General features: G+C 46.9%; 1 protein-coding gene across 2 annotated transcripts in view; it reads left to right on the top strand.

Moving 5' to 3' along the window:
• MTHFD1L (methylenetetrahydrofolate dehydrogenase (NADP+ dependent) 1 like) overlaps positions 1 to 18,248 on the top strand; it is a 152,872-nt gene that overhangs the window by 108,120 nt on the left and 26,504 nt on the right. Inside the window, exons 25-26 of one of the 2 annotated variants that reach the window (XM_036414087.2) lie at positions 8,655 to 8,762; positions 11,283 to 11,517. In XM_036414087.2, coding sequence (XP_036269980.1) covers positions 8,655 to 8,762; positions 11,283 to 11,517 — 343 coding nt within the window. The remainder of the gene's footprint in view (positions 1 to 8,654; positions 8,763 to 11,282; positions 11,518 to 18,248) is intronic. The other variant, XM_036414088.2, reaches the window with a different exon arrangement.

The following is an 18,248-nucleotide window of genomic DNA, read 5'->3' as shown; positions in this document are numbered from 1 at the left end:
ACACTTGTCCTCTGCTTGGCATCCAAGGCTTTTCACCCCGACGACCTTCTGCACCTGGCCCATCGGCCTTGCTCTGCTCGTGTCTGTCTGCCTGCCACAGAGAGACGCCACCAAATCAAAGCAAGATGTTCAGCATTGTTTCTCCAGTAGAATTGAAAACCGTCCGTGATATAGTAGAAATTCAGTTGCTTTTGCAAAGCATGGGTTGACGCTGAAAGTCAGCTTGCAAATCAGTCTGAATATTGTTTGTTAGATCTGAAATTAAGGTTGGAAATCATCTCTGTATCCTTCTTCTAACCTTGCAAACATCTTGAGGTGTAACCTTGACAGCAAGAGGGGCTAGTGTTTGTTTTTATTAAAAGGTCCTTCCTGTTCTTTGTGTGAAGCCATTCTCTTGATCACAGCGAGGGGGCTGGATACAGGGAAATCAAAACGGACCTGGACTCAGCCCAGGGCCCCAGCCAGCATCCCTCCTTCCTGGACTATTGTGCTTTCACTGCCTGGACGTTGAGGCGTCTTCTCCCCTGCTGGTCTTTTTAACCAGTTAACTCCCACACGTCCAAAACGGAAACCACCCCCACACGCCATGATATTCTGAATTTTTTTTTAAATATATTTTTTATTGATTTTTAACAGAAAGGAAGGGAGAGAAATAGAGAGCTAGAAATGTCGATGAGAGAGAAACATCGACCAGCTGCCTCTTGCACACCCCGTACTGGGGATGTGCCCGCAACCAATGTACATGCCCTTGACCGGAATCGAACCTGGGACCCTTCAGTCCGCAGACCGACGCTCTACCACTGAGCCAAACCGGTTTTGGCTGAATTTATTTTTTTTTTAAATAAATTTTCAATGAATATCTACACTAATAAAAGAGTAAGATACAAACTGACCATATCTTTGTGACACCCACCAGCCAATCAGGAGTGAGTATGCAAATGAACCCAATAAAAATGGTGGGTAATTTGCATACGCAGACATTCTGCACTGCCCCAACCCCTTGCCTAAGAAGGCGGAAAAGTGGCTCTGGCCGGAGCAAAGGCACTGCCGTCAGCTAGGGGAAGGAAGGCCTATTCTTGTATGATTCTTTATGCACCGGGCCTCCAGTTAAATAAAAATAAACATATTATTAAAAACTCGGGTGTTCTTGAATATTTCCAGCTGTAAATTCTTAGGAAAGATGATTTTAAAGTTGGTCAGGGCTGCCACTTAGAGAAAACAATTTTTTTTATAGATGCGCGTGGCATATTGGAGAAGGCACGCCGCTTGCATCTGCGGACCCTTATGGCGTACAGTGGGTCAGGGTTTTTTGTTTTGGTTTGCTTTGCTTTTGGTTGGTTATTGAGGAATTATTTTCTGTTTCTTAACGATTGAAACTTGCACATATGCCAGTTGTCAGTAGGGTTATCCTTTAATGGGATTCCAGGCATTTGCAACCAGAGTCTCAAATTTTAGATAAATAAAAATGCCTTCATAGGACTACTTATACATATGTATATGTAGTGTGTGTGTGTGTGTGTGTGTGTGTGTGTGTGTGTATATATATATATATATATATATATATATATATAGTGTTTTTAAATTGTGATAAAAGTATACATAAATGAAATCTCCCATTTTAATCATTTTTAAATGCACATTTCTGTGGCCATCAAGTACATTCACACACACACACACACACACACACACACACTTTATATAGTTTTAGTTAATAGAATTTAAAAACTGACGGTGACATTTTTGCACATCTCTGTATATCTCCTGTATTTCAGAATCATTGCAAAGAAACACTCCAAGGAGAAGGGACATCCTTTTTACTCACCATTGTCCTCACGCCTTTGACCTCCTCTGGCTCTTTGCTCCCTATCCTCAGCCCTGTCCTTGGTCTCTGTTGTTTCCTCCTTCCCCCCTCCCCCTCATCCCCCCTTGGAATGTTTGGAGTGTTCTACAGGAAGCTGCCCCTTACCTCTGCCAGTCATTTTGTATCTCATTCAGAAACCCACTTCTCTTTCCTGTGTACTCCCTTACACTCTCTTCTCCTCCTGATGCTCAGGCTCTGGGCATCCAACCTGAACTGCTTCTGTCCCTCTCCACCCTCCTCTGCCCTGGCCTCCTCCCCATGGTTCAGCCCTGAATTCCCATATCATCTCCCCTCGACCACACCACACCCACCTGTAGACTCTCCAGACATCTCTGTCAAAACTAGGTTCTTCTCCAGTGCTGGCCTCCAGGGGCTCTGTCAAGTCTCCTTGGGCCTGCAGTCTATCACCCACCTCCTCGGCCGCCACCTGCTTGCTCACCTGTGTCTAATGGGTCTCCTGAACCTGACACTATTGCTATTGTAGAACCAGCCCAGCTTTCTCACGCAGCCTACTGGGCCCTGTGTGATTCTGGCAAAGCTCCCCCGGCTTTGTGTCTGATGCTGGGAATAGCACCTGCTGAGAAAAACAGAGATCTGGATCTGTCTCCTTTGTGCATGTCACAAGGATTCCTATGACTTCATTTAAGTGCCTTCTTCTACCCTGAGAAACGGACTGTCACTATGACAGAAGTTTCTAGAAGTGCATTTATTTCATCTCAAACGATGGACAAATCAAGACAGATGGAAGGATGTGAAAAGAATGGTCCATGTCCCAGCACACGTTAGCCGGTCCATCCCTGCCCTTCTGACTTCAGTTCAGACCACATCACAGCATTGTATGGGGACAGCATTCATTGTCTCAGCCTCAAAAGCAAGCACTAAGGAGCATTTTTGAACATCATCACAGATGTTATCATTGAAGGCACCACATCGAACAGACCACTTTAGCAGAGCAAACTGCATCCTTATGATGAGACAGGAAGTTATGGGGGACCTGCTGTATGCCTTCCCTTTGCTGCTGCTATAATCTCCCTTTTGAAAGTGCAGAAGCTCACCCGTGTGAATTGCTCATTGTTCCTTCGCAGGCACAAATGCTGATGTCTGGCCAGGAGCCTTTTCCCTCCCCCGGGCTCGGCGACCTCCACGCCCCAGTGGCCTTAGTATGAGCACCTCGGGGTGAACTTGTTGCTTGGGGTCAGCGAGCTGACAGGGATGGCCGCTCAGAGGCGGCTCATGGACGTTAGCATGTACATCTTGGTAGCTCGTGTGCTGTCCAAGTGTGCTGGTTTCTAGCTAAGGACATGCTTTGTGTTGAGGATATGGGCCTGTTGTTCTCAGTTACAACACAGGGCTGCTCTCCTGACCCTGAGGGTATGTTGTAAGGAACCTGTCTCACCTAGGGTACACTCCGTGTAAATCAACAGCCAATGGTGTCATGTTATACTTTTCTTTTTTTATATATCTATTCTTATTGACTTCAGAGAGGGAGAGGGAGAGAAACATCAATGATGAGAGAGAATCATTGATTGGCTGCCTCCTGTACACCCCCTACTGGGGATCGAGCCTGCAACCCAGGTCTGTGCCCTTGACCAAACCCAGGACCCTTCAGTCCGCAGGCTGATGTTCTATCCACTGAGCCAAACCGGCTAGGGCACGTTATAGTTTGTTTTTTGTTTTTTTTAATATATATATTTTATTGATTTTTTACAGAGTGGAAGAGAGAGGGATAGAGAGTTAGAAACATCGATGAGAGAGATACATCAATCATCTACCTCTTGCACACCCCCTACTGGGAATGTGCCCGCAACCAAGATACGTGCCCTTGACTGGAATTGAACCTGGGACCTTTCAGTCCGCAGGCTGACACTCTATCCACTGAGTCAAACCGGTTTCGGCACGTTATAGTTTTTTATTTAAAAAAAAAAAAAAAAAAAAAGGAAAGCTTATTTACCAAACTGCCCTTGCAGGTCATTTAAAAATTCATGCTTTGTTTAAAATACAAAATTAAATAATTACTGTGTCCAGAGATTTCTATTCAATTATTCTTGGTCCTTCCCTGTAAATATTTTATGGGCATTGGCAAACATTTTGGCCAATCACAGCATAGGAACGTCTCATTTTATTAATTCTCCTCTGTGACCTTAGTTTTTATTCTCCGTGGCTGGCGAAGACACAGCCGGAGTCCCGGCACTTCGGCCGCCATGGGCTGAGGCGGAGCGGGTGTGGGGCGCTGCGTCCTGTCCTGGGTCTCCCAGGAGGTCCGAGGGCCATGCCACTGGTAGAGCTTCTCGCATCCTCTTTCTCCAGCTCTAGCAGCTTCACGTCTAACTCTCTTCTATGTCACTTAACATTCTGTTCACTTTATTTTCTCCCATTTTCTTCTCACACACGCACACAAAAAAATTTTTTTTTTAATCTCAATAGCTGCTTTCTGGAATTTGTAGGTCAGTTTTATCCCACAAAAAAGCAGGTCATCGGTAACCTCAGTGGGTAATTCCGGCAGCTCCCCAGGCCTGTTCCAGGAGGATGGGCTGTCTGACGTGGGGCCTGGATCGCCATGTCCACGAAGTGCACATGGAGGAGCCTGACGGGCTCCCGCTTACCCTGTGCTGCCACCAGCTTTTAGGGTGCAAGGGACGGTGCCACGGTGTGGCCGTTGTCATAGTTACGCTCTGCACCGTGCCGCTGCTCCAGGTAAGAACTCATTTCCTCGGTTGCACTGGTCACATGTCACCTCTGCACAGCCTCAGGAGGCTGGTGGCCGCCGGGAGCACAGTGCAGGGAGAACACGCCATCGTCACAGGCAGGCCCAGGGACGGCTCTGAGCCGGACTAGTCCGGTCTCCTGAATGTACATGGGAGAGGCTTGGGACCTCACCAGTGCAGAATGTGTTCAGGGTTATATCCTTGGTGAAGATGAAGATTTCGCGTACCGTGTTAGCTCAGCATGATCTGAGATACAGCGCTAGTTCAGACGCCAGCCTTTGGGAGGCAGCTTATTCATGTCAAGCATCATACAAGAGAACAAACACTGTTTCCAGAGTAAACCTACTGCCGTCCACACCTTGGCGTGTGCCTTCCTCCGTGTGTGGAGTCATCCCTTTCATTGCTTGCTCATATCTCTCACGTCCTTCGAGCGTGCTTCACGTCTTGCCCGCTTTTGCTGATTTCCCTGCAGCCTGTGACCTCCCACCTCTAATAGAAGGGTTCCCGGAGCCCTTGCCACACGCTGTCCTGTCCCTCTTGTTCACTCTCCCTTGTCCTCACACCACGAGCGCTCTGTGCAGGAAGTCCCTGGAGTGCTTTGCCCTGCCTGGCATCTGGCAAGGACTTGCCGTGTATGGTTATTGATTCCCCCACCAGACGTTTATGAAACGCCTACTGTGTGCAGGCCACTGTCCTGGGCAGGGAGATGAGGAGGAAGGATGTGGTGGGTAAACAAATTAGGACGTATTTATGGAGCCAGGGGAAAGCCAGGCATGACTAATGCACAGACACTCATCATGTAGTTTAGCATTTTACTTGTTTCGGAAAACTGTCATTTACTACAGAGAATGTCAAGTTCAGGTCAGGATCATTGGGCTGAGCTTGGCTTTCTTTCTTTTTTCTTTTCTTTTTTTCTCTTTGAGGGTCATACTTCTCCCCAGAATCAAGCAGAGAACCAGCAGGAACTTCCTCGCCTGTATGCAATGGGAGCTGCCTTATCAGGGCTGTTTGTAGTTTTTACATTAAACCCAAAAGATCCGTTAACTGAGATGCTCTTTTTTATCTATTTACTGGTGCATGTGAGTGAAAAAGGAGAATTGTGGTAAGGAGCCCGAGAGAACTTTGGGGTGAAATTTCTGGCTGCAATGAGCGGAAGCACTTTGTTTATTCGGCATGTGGGCCTGGGCGTCGGAGGTACAGTCCCCCGTCCTCTCGTTGGGTGGGACCAGAGGATACCCTTACAGGCTGGGGCTGGGGCTGGGGCATCAGCGGTGCAACATTCAGGTCAAGTTGGAAACCAAGGGTGAGAGGAACAGGCTCCCTGCCTGGGCCTCAGCCGCTGGCCCCTCCTCTCTCTGCCCTGCCTTCTGCTCCGGCGTGTGTCGTGGAGAGGAGGTTGCAGTTTTCCTGCAGTAAAGGCTTCCTGAAGGAGCTGGCCTTTGAGAGAGATGGCGGAGAGCTCAGGGTTTTGGCAGAAGTTGGTCTCCGAAGATTACAGGAGCAGAGACTTCCTGTGCAGGGCTCAGAAGCAAGAAGATGGTTATCTTATCTGCTGATGCTTCAAAGCACAGCATACAGATGTGTAAATGGCAGAACCAGGTTTTGGCCTCTAGTAGGCCATGGGGAGCTGAAGGTTTTTGCGTTTTAGGAAGGTTAGACTTGGTAGAGTAAGGGAGTGTACTAGAAGTGAAGTGACCAGTCAAGAAGCTAACTGTTCGACCATCAGCATCTCAACAAGAGCATTTAGAAGGGTCATTTTTCCCCATATCCTCACTTACCCTTCCTTGATCAGTGTTGCTAATCTAATGGGTGTGCACTGGTTTTTCATTAACTTGCATTCCTTGATTACTAATGAGATTGAGCATTTTATCATATGATTATTAGTCACATTCCGTTTGCCCAGAATTAAATATTTGTTTGTCTTTCTCTTGATCTGTGGGGGGTTTTAGTTGTTGTTTTTATATATCCTTTCTAGTAACTAATCTTTTGATTATTTCAAAAAGGGTTTTTTAATGTATTTTTTATCGATTTTAGAGAGGAAGTTAGAGGGAGAAAGAGATAGAAACATCTATGATGAAAGAGAATCAAACTTCGGCTGTGTCCTACACGCCCCCTACTGAGGATCGAAGCCATAACCTCCGGCACATGCACTGACTGGGAATTGTACAGTGACTTGATTCATAGGCTGATGCTCAACCACTGAGCACATGGGCCTGGCTAATCTTTTGGCTTTTAAATATTTACATATATCTTCTCCCAGATTTTCCCCAATCCTTTAATCTTACTTACAGTGTCTATATATATATATATATATATATATATATATATATATATATACACACACACACACACACACACACACACACACACACAAAGGGTTTTAAATTTTAGATGTAGTCAGATCTATAAATTATTTCCTTTAGGATATATTCTGTTATTACCTTATTTAAGAAATTTCCCCTACGTTCAGATCATAGAGTTACCAATGTTTTCCTCTATGATTTAGAGTTCTGATTTTGAAGTTTATACCTTTGTTCCATATTGAATTTACTTGGGGACTGGTGTGTGGAAAATCTAATTTTCTATCCAGCCTTATGATAGGCAGTACTTCTTCATTTCAGATCTCTAACTACCTTCCCTATTTTGTGCCATTTCTGCTGCATACTGTCCCACACCTGCTGAGGTGTCTTTCTGGGTTCCTTCTTATCTTCCATTGATTAATGCGTCTAGTCCTGTGCCAATACCACATGGAATTACCTAGCATAGTTTTGGTACCTGGTGTGATAAGGCAAATCCTGTTGTCTTTGTTCTTTGGTTTCATTTATTTTTGAAGTGATCTTACTTATTTATGCCATTACTCTTTATGATGAATTTTAGAATTAGTTGCCAAGTAGCCAAGAGTATTCTTGGGGTTTTCATCGGAATTATATTGAACTAATAGGTTTTTGTGAGAACTAACATCTGTACAGCATCACGTTCTCTAATCCATGAACAAAGTATTTCCCTCCAATGATTCAGATCCTCTTTTATGTCCTTCATTGAAAGATTATAATGGTTTATATCTTCATTTCTTTTTTATATGTTGAAACGTGCAATATTTAAGTTCCAGACCACAGAACAACTATACAATAATAAAAACTATAATAATGAAAATCGCATTTTAGAGCAGTTTTGGGGTCTATCAGATCGGGAGGATGGCGTTAGCTTCTGTTTTGCCCTGTTGGATAATTCTCTTTCCTGTGCATAGCAACAATAATTTATGCAAATGTACCCCTTGCCATAGCCAACCAACATCCTTGACTCAGGCCACGAGAGGCTTCTGCTCCTTGGGTGGCATCCATTCCATCAGCACTTGGTCCAGCCACTGTTCACCGAAGAGTAAACCTAATAACTGCATTATGCCTGCATTTGCTACCCACAGCAAATTTTGAACAATTCCGTCAAATGCTTTGCTTACCTCAAGAATCACTTTACCTGTGGCATATTCCTTTCTTAATGAGCCATTCTTGTTTCTTAAGATGGCTTTTAGCATTTTACCAGTAGTCTGCATCCATATTTCCCATTTAGCATCATGGAAGATTTTTTCATCTCCCCACACATTTAGTTGCCCATATTTTGTCTTCTCGGATTTTCCCTGTTCTCCAAGATTTCTCATAATTGACTAAAGTAACACTAGATTCAACCTTCGATTTCCCAGCAGAGTGTTTGATCATAACAACGTTTATATTAAAATCTCAACCCATTCTGCTCATAAGAAAATGAGCCGTTCTTTAGTAATGTGACACTCTCTGTCATATAACCAGAGTTGAGACCCACTTAGAAATCAGCACTCAGAGTTTGGTGAGGAGACTCTTGTTCTGAGTTTAAAAAGCATAGGAGATACCACATTTTTTAAATGTTGCACTGGATAAAAATGCTGAACTAAGCAGCCTCTAACTTGGCTAGACATCTAAGGCTTCTTACTTGCTTGCTGACCTCTGATCTGAAACTGGGGAATTGTAAACAATTGTACAGAATCTCACTGATTTTCCCTTAATTCTGTGACGAAATTAAAGTTAACGATTTTGCTGTCATATGTGTTTCTCCAGCTTCCAGTTGTGGAAAAGATAAGAACCATTGCACAGGCTGTCTACGGAGCCAAAGATATAGAACTCTCTCCTGAGGCACAATCCAAAATTGATCTTTACACACAACAGGTAAAAGTTACACTTTTTTGTGGGGGAGGAGGAGTCCACCTTAGGCTCTTGAAATACTCACCTTGATTTGAGAACTCATCTATGTCTCACCAGCAGAACTTGATTTAATCTACTTTGTGCTCCACAGAATAAAATGCTATCCTTGGGTGTTGGGTGTTGACTGTAATTAGAACATTATTTTTTTTGAGATATGCAACGTAGACGTTAGTGGTTATAAATGTGTCTAATGTGAGGGTGTCCGTGTTTCTGCATGGTGTGTGACCTTTAGTCCCTCCCACTCAGCTGGAAACATCGAACTGTCCTTAGACGCGTCGCTGTGGTCAGATTTAAGTGATCTGTAGTACTTCTTCATTTCAGATCTCTAACTACCTTCAGAATATTAGCATGGCACCAGGTTTAGGCAAATACGAGTGCAGCACATAGAGATGGGGTGGGGGCCGGGGAGTTCTTTCTTATGCGAGTGGCTTGTTGGCTTGGTGCTGAGATCGTTCACCAAGGTTGGAGGCCACATCCTCTTCTACCCCCAGAGAGTGACAGAGGCAGTCCCCAAGCAGCGGTGAAGGCTGCCATGACTCAGCAGCCTGAGTCGCTGTCTGGTCCTGGAATGGTGGTGGGTAACGGACATCCCTGCAGCACAGTCAGCCGGTTAACCCCAACAGGAGGACCATAGGCCTCCAATGCCCATCCACTGTGCTAGATAGAAGCAAAGCCCTTCACAAGTTGCTGGCAAAGCTTCATTGCGGTGTTTTTATTCCCCAGCTCTGAAGTCTGCTTTGTAAACCATATTTAACCTTTTGTTAAATACTTCCAATGCCTACCAGTTGTTGGTAAGACCACCAACAACTCATGTTTTCTTAGAACTTTCCATGCATGTATTTGGTGCTTTAGGAGGGAAAAAAAAGAAAAGATTCTCCAAAATGGTTGTATATTCAAACATTGTTCTGTGGTGAAATTTCCAGTCATGTGCAATGAAATGTGTAAAATAGGGCATAGTTCTAGGCTGTTGTTGTTTTTTTAATGAATTTTTTTAAAAAATATTTAAGGACTATCATTTATTTTAATTTTAGGTGCTTTTATTTCAGTCTTAAAAAGTGCTTTATTTTATGAAGTAATATGGTATATTGGGTTCTTTTGTTGTTGTTGTTGTTGTTGTTGTGTGTGTGTGTGTTAGTCCTTACCTGAGGATATTTTCCATTGATCTTTTAGAGAGAGTGGAAGGGAGAGGGAAAGACAGAGAGAAATATTGTTATGAGAGAAACATTTAGATTGGTTGCCTCCTGCATGTGCCCCAACCAGGGCCTGAGCCGGGGAGGAGCCTACAACCAAGGTACGTGCTTTTGACCGGAATCAAACTTGGGACCCTTGAGTCTGCAGGCTGATGCTCTAGTCTATCTACTGAGCCAAACCAACTAGGGCGGTGTGCTTTTTTAATATCCCCACTGGGAAACCTACATCAGTTTATTAAAATCACTTCCAGTGTTTTCCACTGTGCTATAGACCTGAAAGGAATACAAAATCATATTGAATACAAACTGTAATCAGAAAATAAAATTAAAAGTAAAAAATAATCTCAATACTTGAGTGATCTCTGAAATCTAAAATGCTGGGCCCCGTTTCTGCAGAGCAAACGTGCCTGTTCCCAGCAGAATTCTGATCAGTATATAAAAGTACCACATCCTTTCCAAGAGAAAAAACCCCACCCAGCCCCAGCCCCCATCGATAATACTCAAACATGTTTCAAATAGTTTTCAGTTGAATCATAAGGAGTTCTGTGTGGGTCACCTCTGAAGATTGCATTCCTTTTATCTCTGCCGAGGGGATGTTCCTTAAGAGTGATGTGTCAAGTATGCGCTTGCCCTTAATTAGCCACGGCTCTGAAGGGCCACTCTGTGCCCTCCCATCGGAACCCGGCTGCGAAGACACTGTCCTTTTTGTCAGACCCCACACGTGACTTCCTGCTCTTTCACCTTCGGAGCACTGGGTCAGGCACTGCCTTTGGTCCTTAAAAATAAGCGGCTTAAGCAGTGACCTCATCTCAGTTCCTATAATGTAATCGCAGATCAAATAGCCATGATTCATAAGCCAGCACAAAGGGGCCCTTTGCTTCCTGACAGCTCCCAAGAATGAGTGGCTAAAAGCCTCATTACCAAGCCTTTCTCCAGATTACCTTTCTGCGTCCCGGATATTAATATCCTTGGAAAGTGGTTTCTACAGCTGCTGCTGCTTCTGCTGCTGCTGCTGCTTTGCCTGAAAATAGCCACACTTTCTCCCAAACACACATACCGTGCTGTCTTCCTGTAAAGAGAATTCTCTGAAATAAGTAACAGACATCCTCAGCCTGCCAGGATCTGAGCCCATGGAGGTGTGTGTCCGCCCCACCTTGTTGCCCAGTGACCAGGGAGTAAAAGTGCCTACTGTGTGCCTGGATGTGAGCTGTGGGGGTTGTACGGAGTCACACTAAACAAGTACAGGGGACTCATGCCGATGCTCAATGAACACGCTGCGCCTCCTTTCTCACAGGGTTTTGGCAATTTGCCCATCTGCATGGCAAAGACCCACCTGTCTCTTTCTCACCAACCCGACAAGAAAGGGGTACCCAGGGACTTCATCTTACCCATCAGTGACGTCCGGGCCAGCATCGGCGCGGGGTTCATTTACCCGTTGGTGGGAACGGTGAGTAGTACCTGCCAGAGTCCTTTCGTCTGCTGTCACCATCCCCAAAGTGCTTACTCACGGCCAGCGCTCTGCGCAGCAGGTACTGGAAGCTCTTAATGGTATTTGCTGTTTTTCTAAGCATTCTCTTCCACCATAAAACACTTCGCCATTGTGGTTTGGATTTTTCTTTTTTTTTTCTTTTTCTTTTTTTTTTTGGTAGAGAGTGGGTATGGGCAGGGGATGGGACCGTGTGTTCAGGGTCCCTTGAGTCATAAGACTGATTCTCCTTATAGAACACGGGAGGGAATGACTCTGCAGAATTCGGTCTGCCATTTAGATAGTAGAATGGCTTAGTGTAGAGTTTCTCTGTCTTTTTCACACCATTGCACTCAAAATGGTAAGATTTCACTGAAGTGTGGGGTAAACCGAGGCGACTGCTCACGCCAGACAGGACCAGGTCAGCCCCTGCAAGGGGATACCGGTGTTCACCCTTTACCCTGTTCCTCAGTCCATCACGTGGGAAGCTCTGCGGATCACGTGAGTTCTCGTTTTTTGACATTATTGTAATGGGACTGCCTTGCTGTAGGGTGATTATTGTGTTATTTCAGGTTCTCTGTGGGTGGAGGGGAGACAGCAGAGAAATGAAAACTTATCAAAGCACGTAAAGCCCATGGTGATGGGCTTCAAACAGAAAATGCTTCGTTGTAGCCACACAAGGAATGATCCAATGGTCCTCCCTCAGGAGGAAGAGCCCATCTGCAGTGCAGGCCCGAGAGCAGGCCTGGGAGAGACGGCCCACGCGGGGCCCACGTGGAGTGGGAAGCAGTGGGCACACCAGAGGGGAAGCCGCGTGGTTTAGAGCTTGTCCTGGCAGATCTGAAATCCCAGCGTCCTTCACCAGCAGACTCATTCATTCAGCCCGTGTGTGCAGGCAGGGTGTGCTGGGGAACCCCAAAATGAAGACACCTTTTCACTCTGGGCGGCTATGGGGGAACCCCAAAATAAAGAAGCTTTTCCATCCAGGTGGCTTACAGCTCACCTAGTTAAAAGGAAGTCAGTTACTAAAGAAAATAGTCTGGTGTAGAAATTGTCACTCGTCAATGATAACCTGTTTCTTAGCATTCAGTAGTCATTAAATAGTCATGACATAATTTAAAATCTTTGCGCATACACACACATACACTCACACTATGCCTCTTCTCCCCGCCCGTGAACACCACCACATGCACACCACGGAAGTGTGTGAACAGCCCATCCATCCCTCTGCTCCTCCCTGGCATGGGACTGGTTAGGAAGGAACCGTGTGGAATGCTTCTCAGGCCCCCACCCCCACCCACCCCTGCTGGGTTTCCGGAAGAGCAGCCTCTGGCCCCTCTGCCCCGGCTCTGGACGGTGCTCCCTGTGGCCAGGCAGAGCAGGGCGGTGTGCGGTGCTCTGGGCCAGGGGACGAAGGACGTCCTGGAGGTCAGGAAGCTCTGGTGGAAGCCGTGGCCTGCAAGGTCTGGTCTCTGACGGAGCCCAATAAGGCCAGTATTTACTTTTGCTGGGCCCACGCTGGCCCTGCTTACATGCTTCTAGCATTCCTCAGCGGATGCGAGACACGGTGCAGTGATTTCCTGCCCAGATGACAGGAGGAAAGGGGCGTGGGGACCCCGGAGACCAGCTCCCGCGGGTGGGGAAGTCCCCGTCTAATGAATCACTCTGACTCCTCCTCACTCGGCATGTGTTCCTATGAGTGCCTTTGGAATACGTGCTCATGAATCTGCTCCAGAGGAAAGCCCACACCGAGCCCTCAAATCAGAAAGCTGCTCAGTTTTCATGCATTGTTCATCATTCATTCATTCACTCACTCACTCACATACAGCACCAGGTAAACAAGACCCACCCCTTCCCTCACAGGCCTCAGGACGGACTCCAGTCACTGAAACCACACAGTGCTCTGGGCTGTATGGCAAAGGGAGAGCTCCCTTCTCTGTGTCCTGGGGAGGCACACCACTCTGGCTGCCTAGTAGGTCCAGAAGGGGAGAATCACAACGCATTCAAGTCCCTCCTCAAACAAGAGACATGGTGCTGATTGGGGAGGTCCTGTGGTGAAATGCTGAAGCTTTCAGGTTTTTCCTTGGATTTGGCTTTTTAGAAATTTCTTTTTAACCTCCATCTTTATTACAGGCCAGAATTTTCTACCCTGTCGTTAACTGGTCATGTTCTAGTTAGTGACTCCTTTCGTTGCCATTGATCAGCACAATAAGATAATAAATACCGTTAACTGGGTAGACACTTCCCTGGAACACTGACTCTGCTGCTGTCTGTGTAGAAGCGCCCAGTCATGGGTTGCTCAGCTAACGCAACTCTGAGTCCCACTCTGAGTGCATTGGGGGTGTCCCCCACCTCCCTGCAGGTGGTCTTCCTCCCTGGAAGAACTGTCTTCGCTCCCAGAAGCCTCTGCATTCTTGCTTCTCTTCAGTGACATACTTATCTATGCTTTCCAGCGCATTGCTGAAAGCTGCAAAATAGTACAGGGTTCTTGACCAGCCCATCTCCACTGAGCACCTCTCCTTCTAAGAAATCGTTGGCCAATGCAGACCTTTGTAGGGAGAAAGGAGCAAATTATTTTTATGATTTTCCACCTCTGTATTCTACAGATTATCCCATTATGTTTCCAAATGTCTTTCAAAGCTTATGGTTTATAGTGTCCAATAAACCTAATCGTTTACAAAAACTCCAAAACCATCTCGTGCCAAAAATAATAATAATAATAAATTCTGTAGGTGGTCTTTGTCTTGTGGTCTCATTGTTTTGATACTGTCTTCAAGTTTCTATAATTTATAAGGGCTGTTTAATTACTTGGCATAAATTTCATGACATGAAAATAATATTATGTAAGCAAAGTGTATGAAATGATGTTGTTGAGAAGTAAATTGCATGCCATATGGGAAAGACCAGAAAGACAGACACCAAAAACCTTAACCTCTGGCCAGGATATTGTGAATAGCTTTTCTTTTTCTCTACTTTTCTGCTTACTTTAAATCACTGCATTGATGTCACTTTTATACTATGAAGACACAGTAAGTAGGATAATGATGATCTATAAAGAACCTGGAAAGATTGTTTAACTAGGTCACTGGCTTCCAAGAGACTCGGCTGTGTACGGTGGGTCTCATGGTGTTTTAGTGCCTGAAAAGTTGAGACACCAAAGAAAGGACAAAAGAGCTAGAATGTTCCTGTGAGAAATGCACTCTATTTTTGTTGTTGTTAATCCTCACCTGAGGATATTTTTCCATTGATTTTTAGAGAGACAGGGAAGGACAGAGAGAAACATCAATGTGAGAGAAACACATTAATTAGTTGCCTTCTGCATGAGCCCGGGCTGGGGAGGAGCCAGCAACCAAGGTACTTGCCCTTGACCATTTGGTCCACAGGCCGATGCTCTATCCATTGAGCCAAACTGGCTAGGGCTATACTCTTTTTTTTTTTTTTTTTTTAAGAAATGTACTCCGGAGTGTGTGTGGTTCTTTAGTTGTATTTAACGTTTGCTAGCCCCAAAGTCAGCTAAGGAAATGCAAGAGAGTTTTTCCCAAGCTGACTTGTCCCGGGGCCCTTCTTGCCTGCTGCTTGGGTGGAGAGGATACATTGTCAGAGCAGCCAGCATGGAGGGTGTCTGACCACATGGGCATCCCTAGCAGACATCCTTTCGACATTAGTGCTGGCCTCTTGACCTGCTTTCCTTGGATGTCACCTGGAGATGGTGAGAACGGCTCCTGGAGAACCAAGAGGTCTTAGGGACATGAAGCCATCTGCAAAAGGAAGCCTTCTTCATTGACAAACACGGGGCATGGCATTAGGGCATGAGGGCCCTTTAGGACAAGGACCTGGGCCAGCGCCTCGGAGTTACGCAGTCTGGCCGGTCACCCAGAAGGGATGATGATGCCTTAAGACGTTATGTGGTGGTCGCTGCCAGACAGAGCAGTTCTGGGGTCAGGGTGGCTCCTTGAAACTGTTGGAAAATAGACGGTTAGTGCTTTTGTGTTGGCTGGGGAACTAGGATGCTCGGGTCCGAGCTCCAGGCCTGCCCATGGTCCTCCAAGGGCCGTTTGCCCGCCCCCTCCCCGCACCCTGCACTCCGGTCCCCTGGTGCTCTCTGGGGCAGAGGATGCGATCGAGGGCCCTGCCTGTGCAGACGAGTGACAGGTGCAGGCTGGACCCACCGGGGTGTGGAATTCTGTGCGGGAAAAGGGGGTGGAAAGTCCAGTGGTCATACAGGTGGTTTGTTTAACAAACGGACACCGCTGTGGCCTTGGTTCCCGCTCGGTGTGACCTGACCCGGTCACAGCTCACTCCTCCCCCCCGGGTGCCCCACTGACGCACCGCGGGGCCTGGCTCGGGAAAGCAGGAAGCTGCTGGAGCGAATCTGGGAAATCAGTGATGTCATCGCCCACTAATGCTGGGTGGGGAGTTCTGGGGGTTGGGGAGGGCTGTGAGAGAGGAAGCCGCAGCCCCTCCCAGCAGGCCCTGCCATTTTGTTCTTCCCCACGTTTCAGTTCAGCTCCTCCGCCTCCGGGAAAGTATGTGCTGAATGTCGCCTTTCTGCAGGCTCCGTGGGTGTTTGCTCCTGCGTGTGGCCCCGCTCAGGGGGGCGGCTACCCCCGCTCCACTGGGTCAGGCATGAAGGTGAAGGGACTCAGGCCTTGTAGGTCAAGTGCAATGCATGCCTCCTGAGATGCATACATAGGGGGAGAGATTAAACATTTACTCCCCGAGCTGTAGACGAGGGACCAGCGCGTGTGCGCCCAGAATGTCGCTCTGACACCTGCCATGGGGTAGATTTCCTGCAGTCACCCCTGCCTCCTGGCTCCCGCCCTCACTCCCCACTTTCCTTCCTTCCCATCTCTCTCCCCACCAAACGAGGATCTTCTCCGCTTATTATAAAAAGTCTCTGCAAACGGCCCTCCTCTCTCCATGTGCCCCCACCCTGCCCACCAGCCGCCCTCTCTGCGCGGCCTCGCTCTCCTGGTGGGTACCCCGTGTCCTTTCCCTCCATTCCTGGGGCGCTCGCTGGTTTCCTCTTCCACATCCAGCGTGAGTCCCTTTGCCTCTATCTTATCTCCCATCAGGATGTCCTGCTTTCTCCCAAACAGGCCGCTTCCTGGCCCAGGCCTCCATCGCGTCCCGCACCGGGTGGCCCAATGGCTCTGTGAGCACGGGAAGCCACGTGTGTGTCTGTGCGGTCGGACAGAAGTCACCTCCGGCTTCTCAGGGCAGCGTGCTGCGGGGAAAGGCAGGTGACCAGCAGCATTCTCCATTTCCAGAAACCGCTTATCAGATGGGGAGAAAGGCAGCTGTGACTCATGGCAGTGATGTTCGCCGGGGTTATCGCGGTCCATCCTCGCATTTACAGGGTCATCTATCCCCTCCTTTGGTGCTAATTTATTTTCAGCATAAGTGTAAGATCACGTTAGATGAAATCGGCTTCAGCGGGGACGTGTGCTGAGTGATCATGTTACCGGACACTTCTGTTATTGAGTTAAGCCTTTAACCCACTGCTGTTAATCTCTCTCTCTTCCCCCTCCCCCCCTCAGGTGGGCTCTTGCTTTCTTTCCAGGAGCCTAGAAAGGAGAGTTTGTAATGTCTAAGTGTCCAGCCCTACAGTCAAGATATGGGTCTCTCGTTCTCTCTGGGGGTTGGTAAAACATTGGTCCGTTCCTCTTCCATGTCTTGATTTTGGTTCGGATTCAGAATAAACTTGACCATCCAGCTATACCCAGTGTAGAGCTTCTGAAGGAAGTTATCAGGCGCTCATGGAGTTTCTCTGTCTTCTGTGCCTTTTTGTTGAAATGATTATACTTTGTTGTCCCAGTTTTCCTAAGAGGCATACAGTGAGAAGCAGCCAAGCAATCTACACAAAGAAAATAAAATTAATATAAACCAAAATACCAGTTTTCCGAACTAAGTGGCCCAGAGGCCTTCAGGGTCAGGCTGAAGGTGTAGTAGGGATGGATGAATAGAAAGAGAAGCTAAATATATCAGGAAAATGTCACACTTTAAAACTGGGGCTGTACTTTGTAGTAAGGAGATATAATTGATGGTACCTAGAACTCATGGCCAATGTTTGCAGGCTGAACTGTAGATGTGTATTCATTAAATTATGTGCCTGTGGATGGCAGAGTAAATGTTAAATAAATAACATGTGGCATCTCTATGATATGCTGCTTTTGAAGAATTGGTGTCCCTTAGTTTCTCCTGGGTCTCCTTGAAAATTCAAAACATTTTATGCCGGTGAGGATGGCCAGGTGTAGTTAAATCAGGGAGCGAGTGTCAAGTTGTTACCAATACTATGAGGGGTGTAATCTGTGTTGGATTAAATGATCCAATGGAGATATCTATTTGTAAAGTCCCTGGAAGGACCATAATGGGAATCCTGGTACCCAATACAGTATGTGCCCCAGGCCTTTTGTAATAAAGGCACCCTGTCTGCTAAGGAGGAGAGCTAGGACTAGGAACAAGCAGCTGCATCTGCCATGGACATCAGTCTCCTGCCTGAGGGTCACCCCCACCCCATGAATCAACTCAAGAGAGTGTAGGGCCCATGGAAGTTATCTGCCATGCTTCCTGCACCTTCCAGAATTCATCATCCAGTTCCCACATTTACCTGCGTTCCTCCTCTCAGTACAGACTTAAAGCTCCAACCCCCCAACCCCCAGGACTGGCCTTGGGGAGATGGAGCCCCGTGGCACCTGCTCACCTCCAGTCGCTCCATTCCACACTCGGGCACACCTCTGAGTTGGCGCTGCCATCTCCACCCGCTGCCATTTGTTGCACTTCCTTTGGGTGCCC

The sequence above is a fragment of the Pipistrellus kuhlii genome, unplaced genomic scaffold (assembly GCF_014108245.1).
Source record: "Pipistrellus kuhlii isolate mPipKuh1 unplaced genomic scaffold, mPipKuh1.p scaffold_m20_p_5, whole genome shotgun sequence".
NCBI lineage: Eukaryota > Metazoa > Chordata > Mammalia > Chiroptera > Vespertilionidae > Pipistrellus > Pipistrellus kuhlii.
The sequence above is the reverse complement of the archived record's forward strand: the minus strand, read 5'-3'. Positions and strand labels throughout refer to the sequence as shown.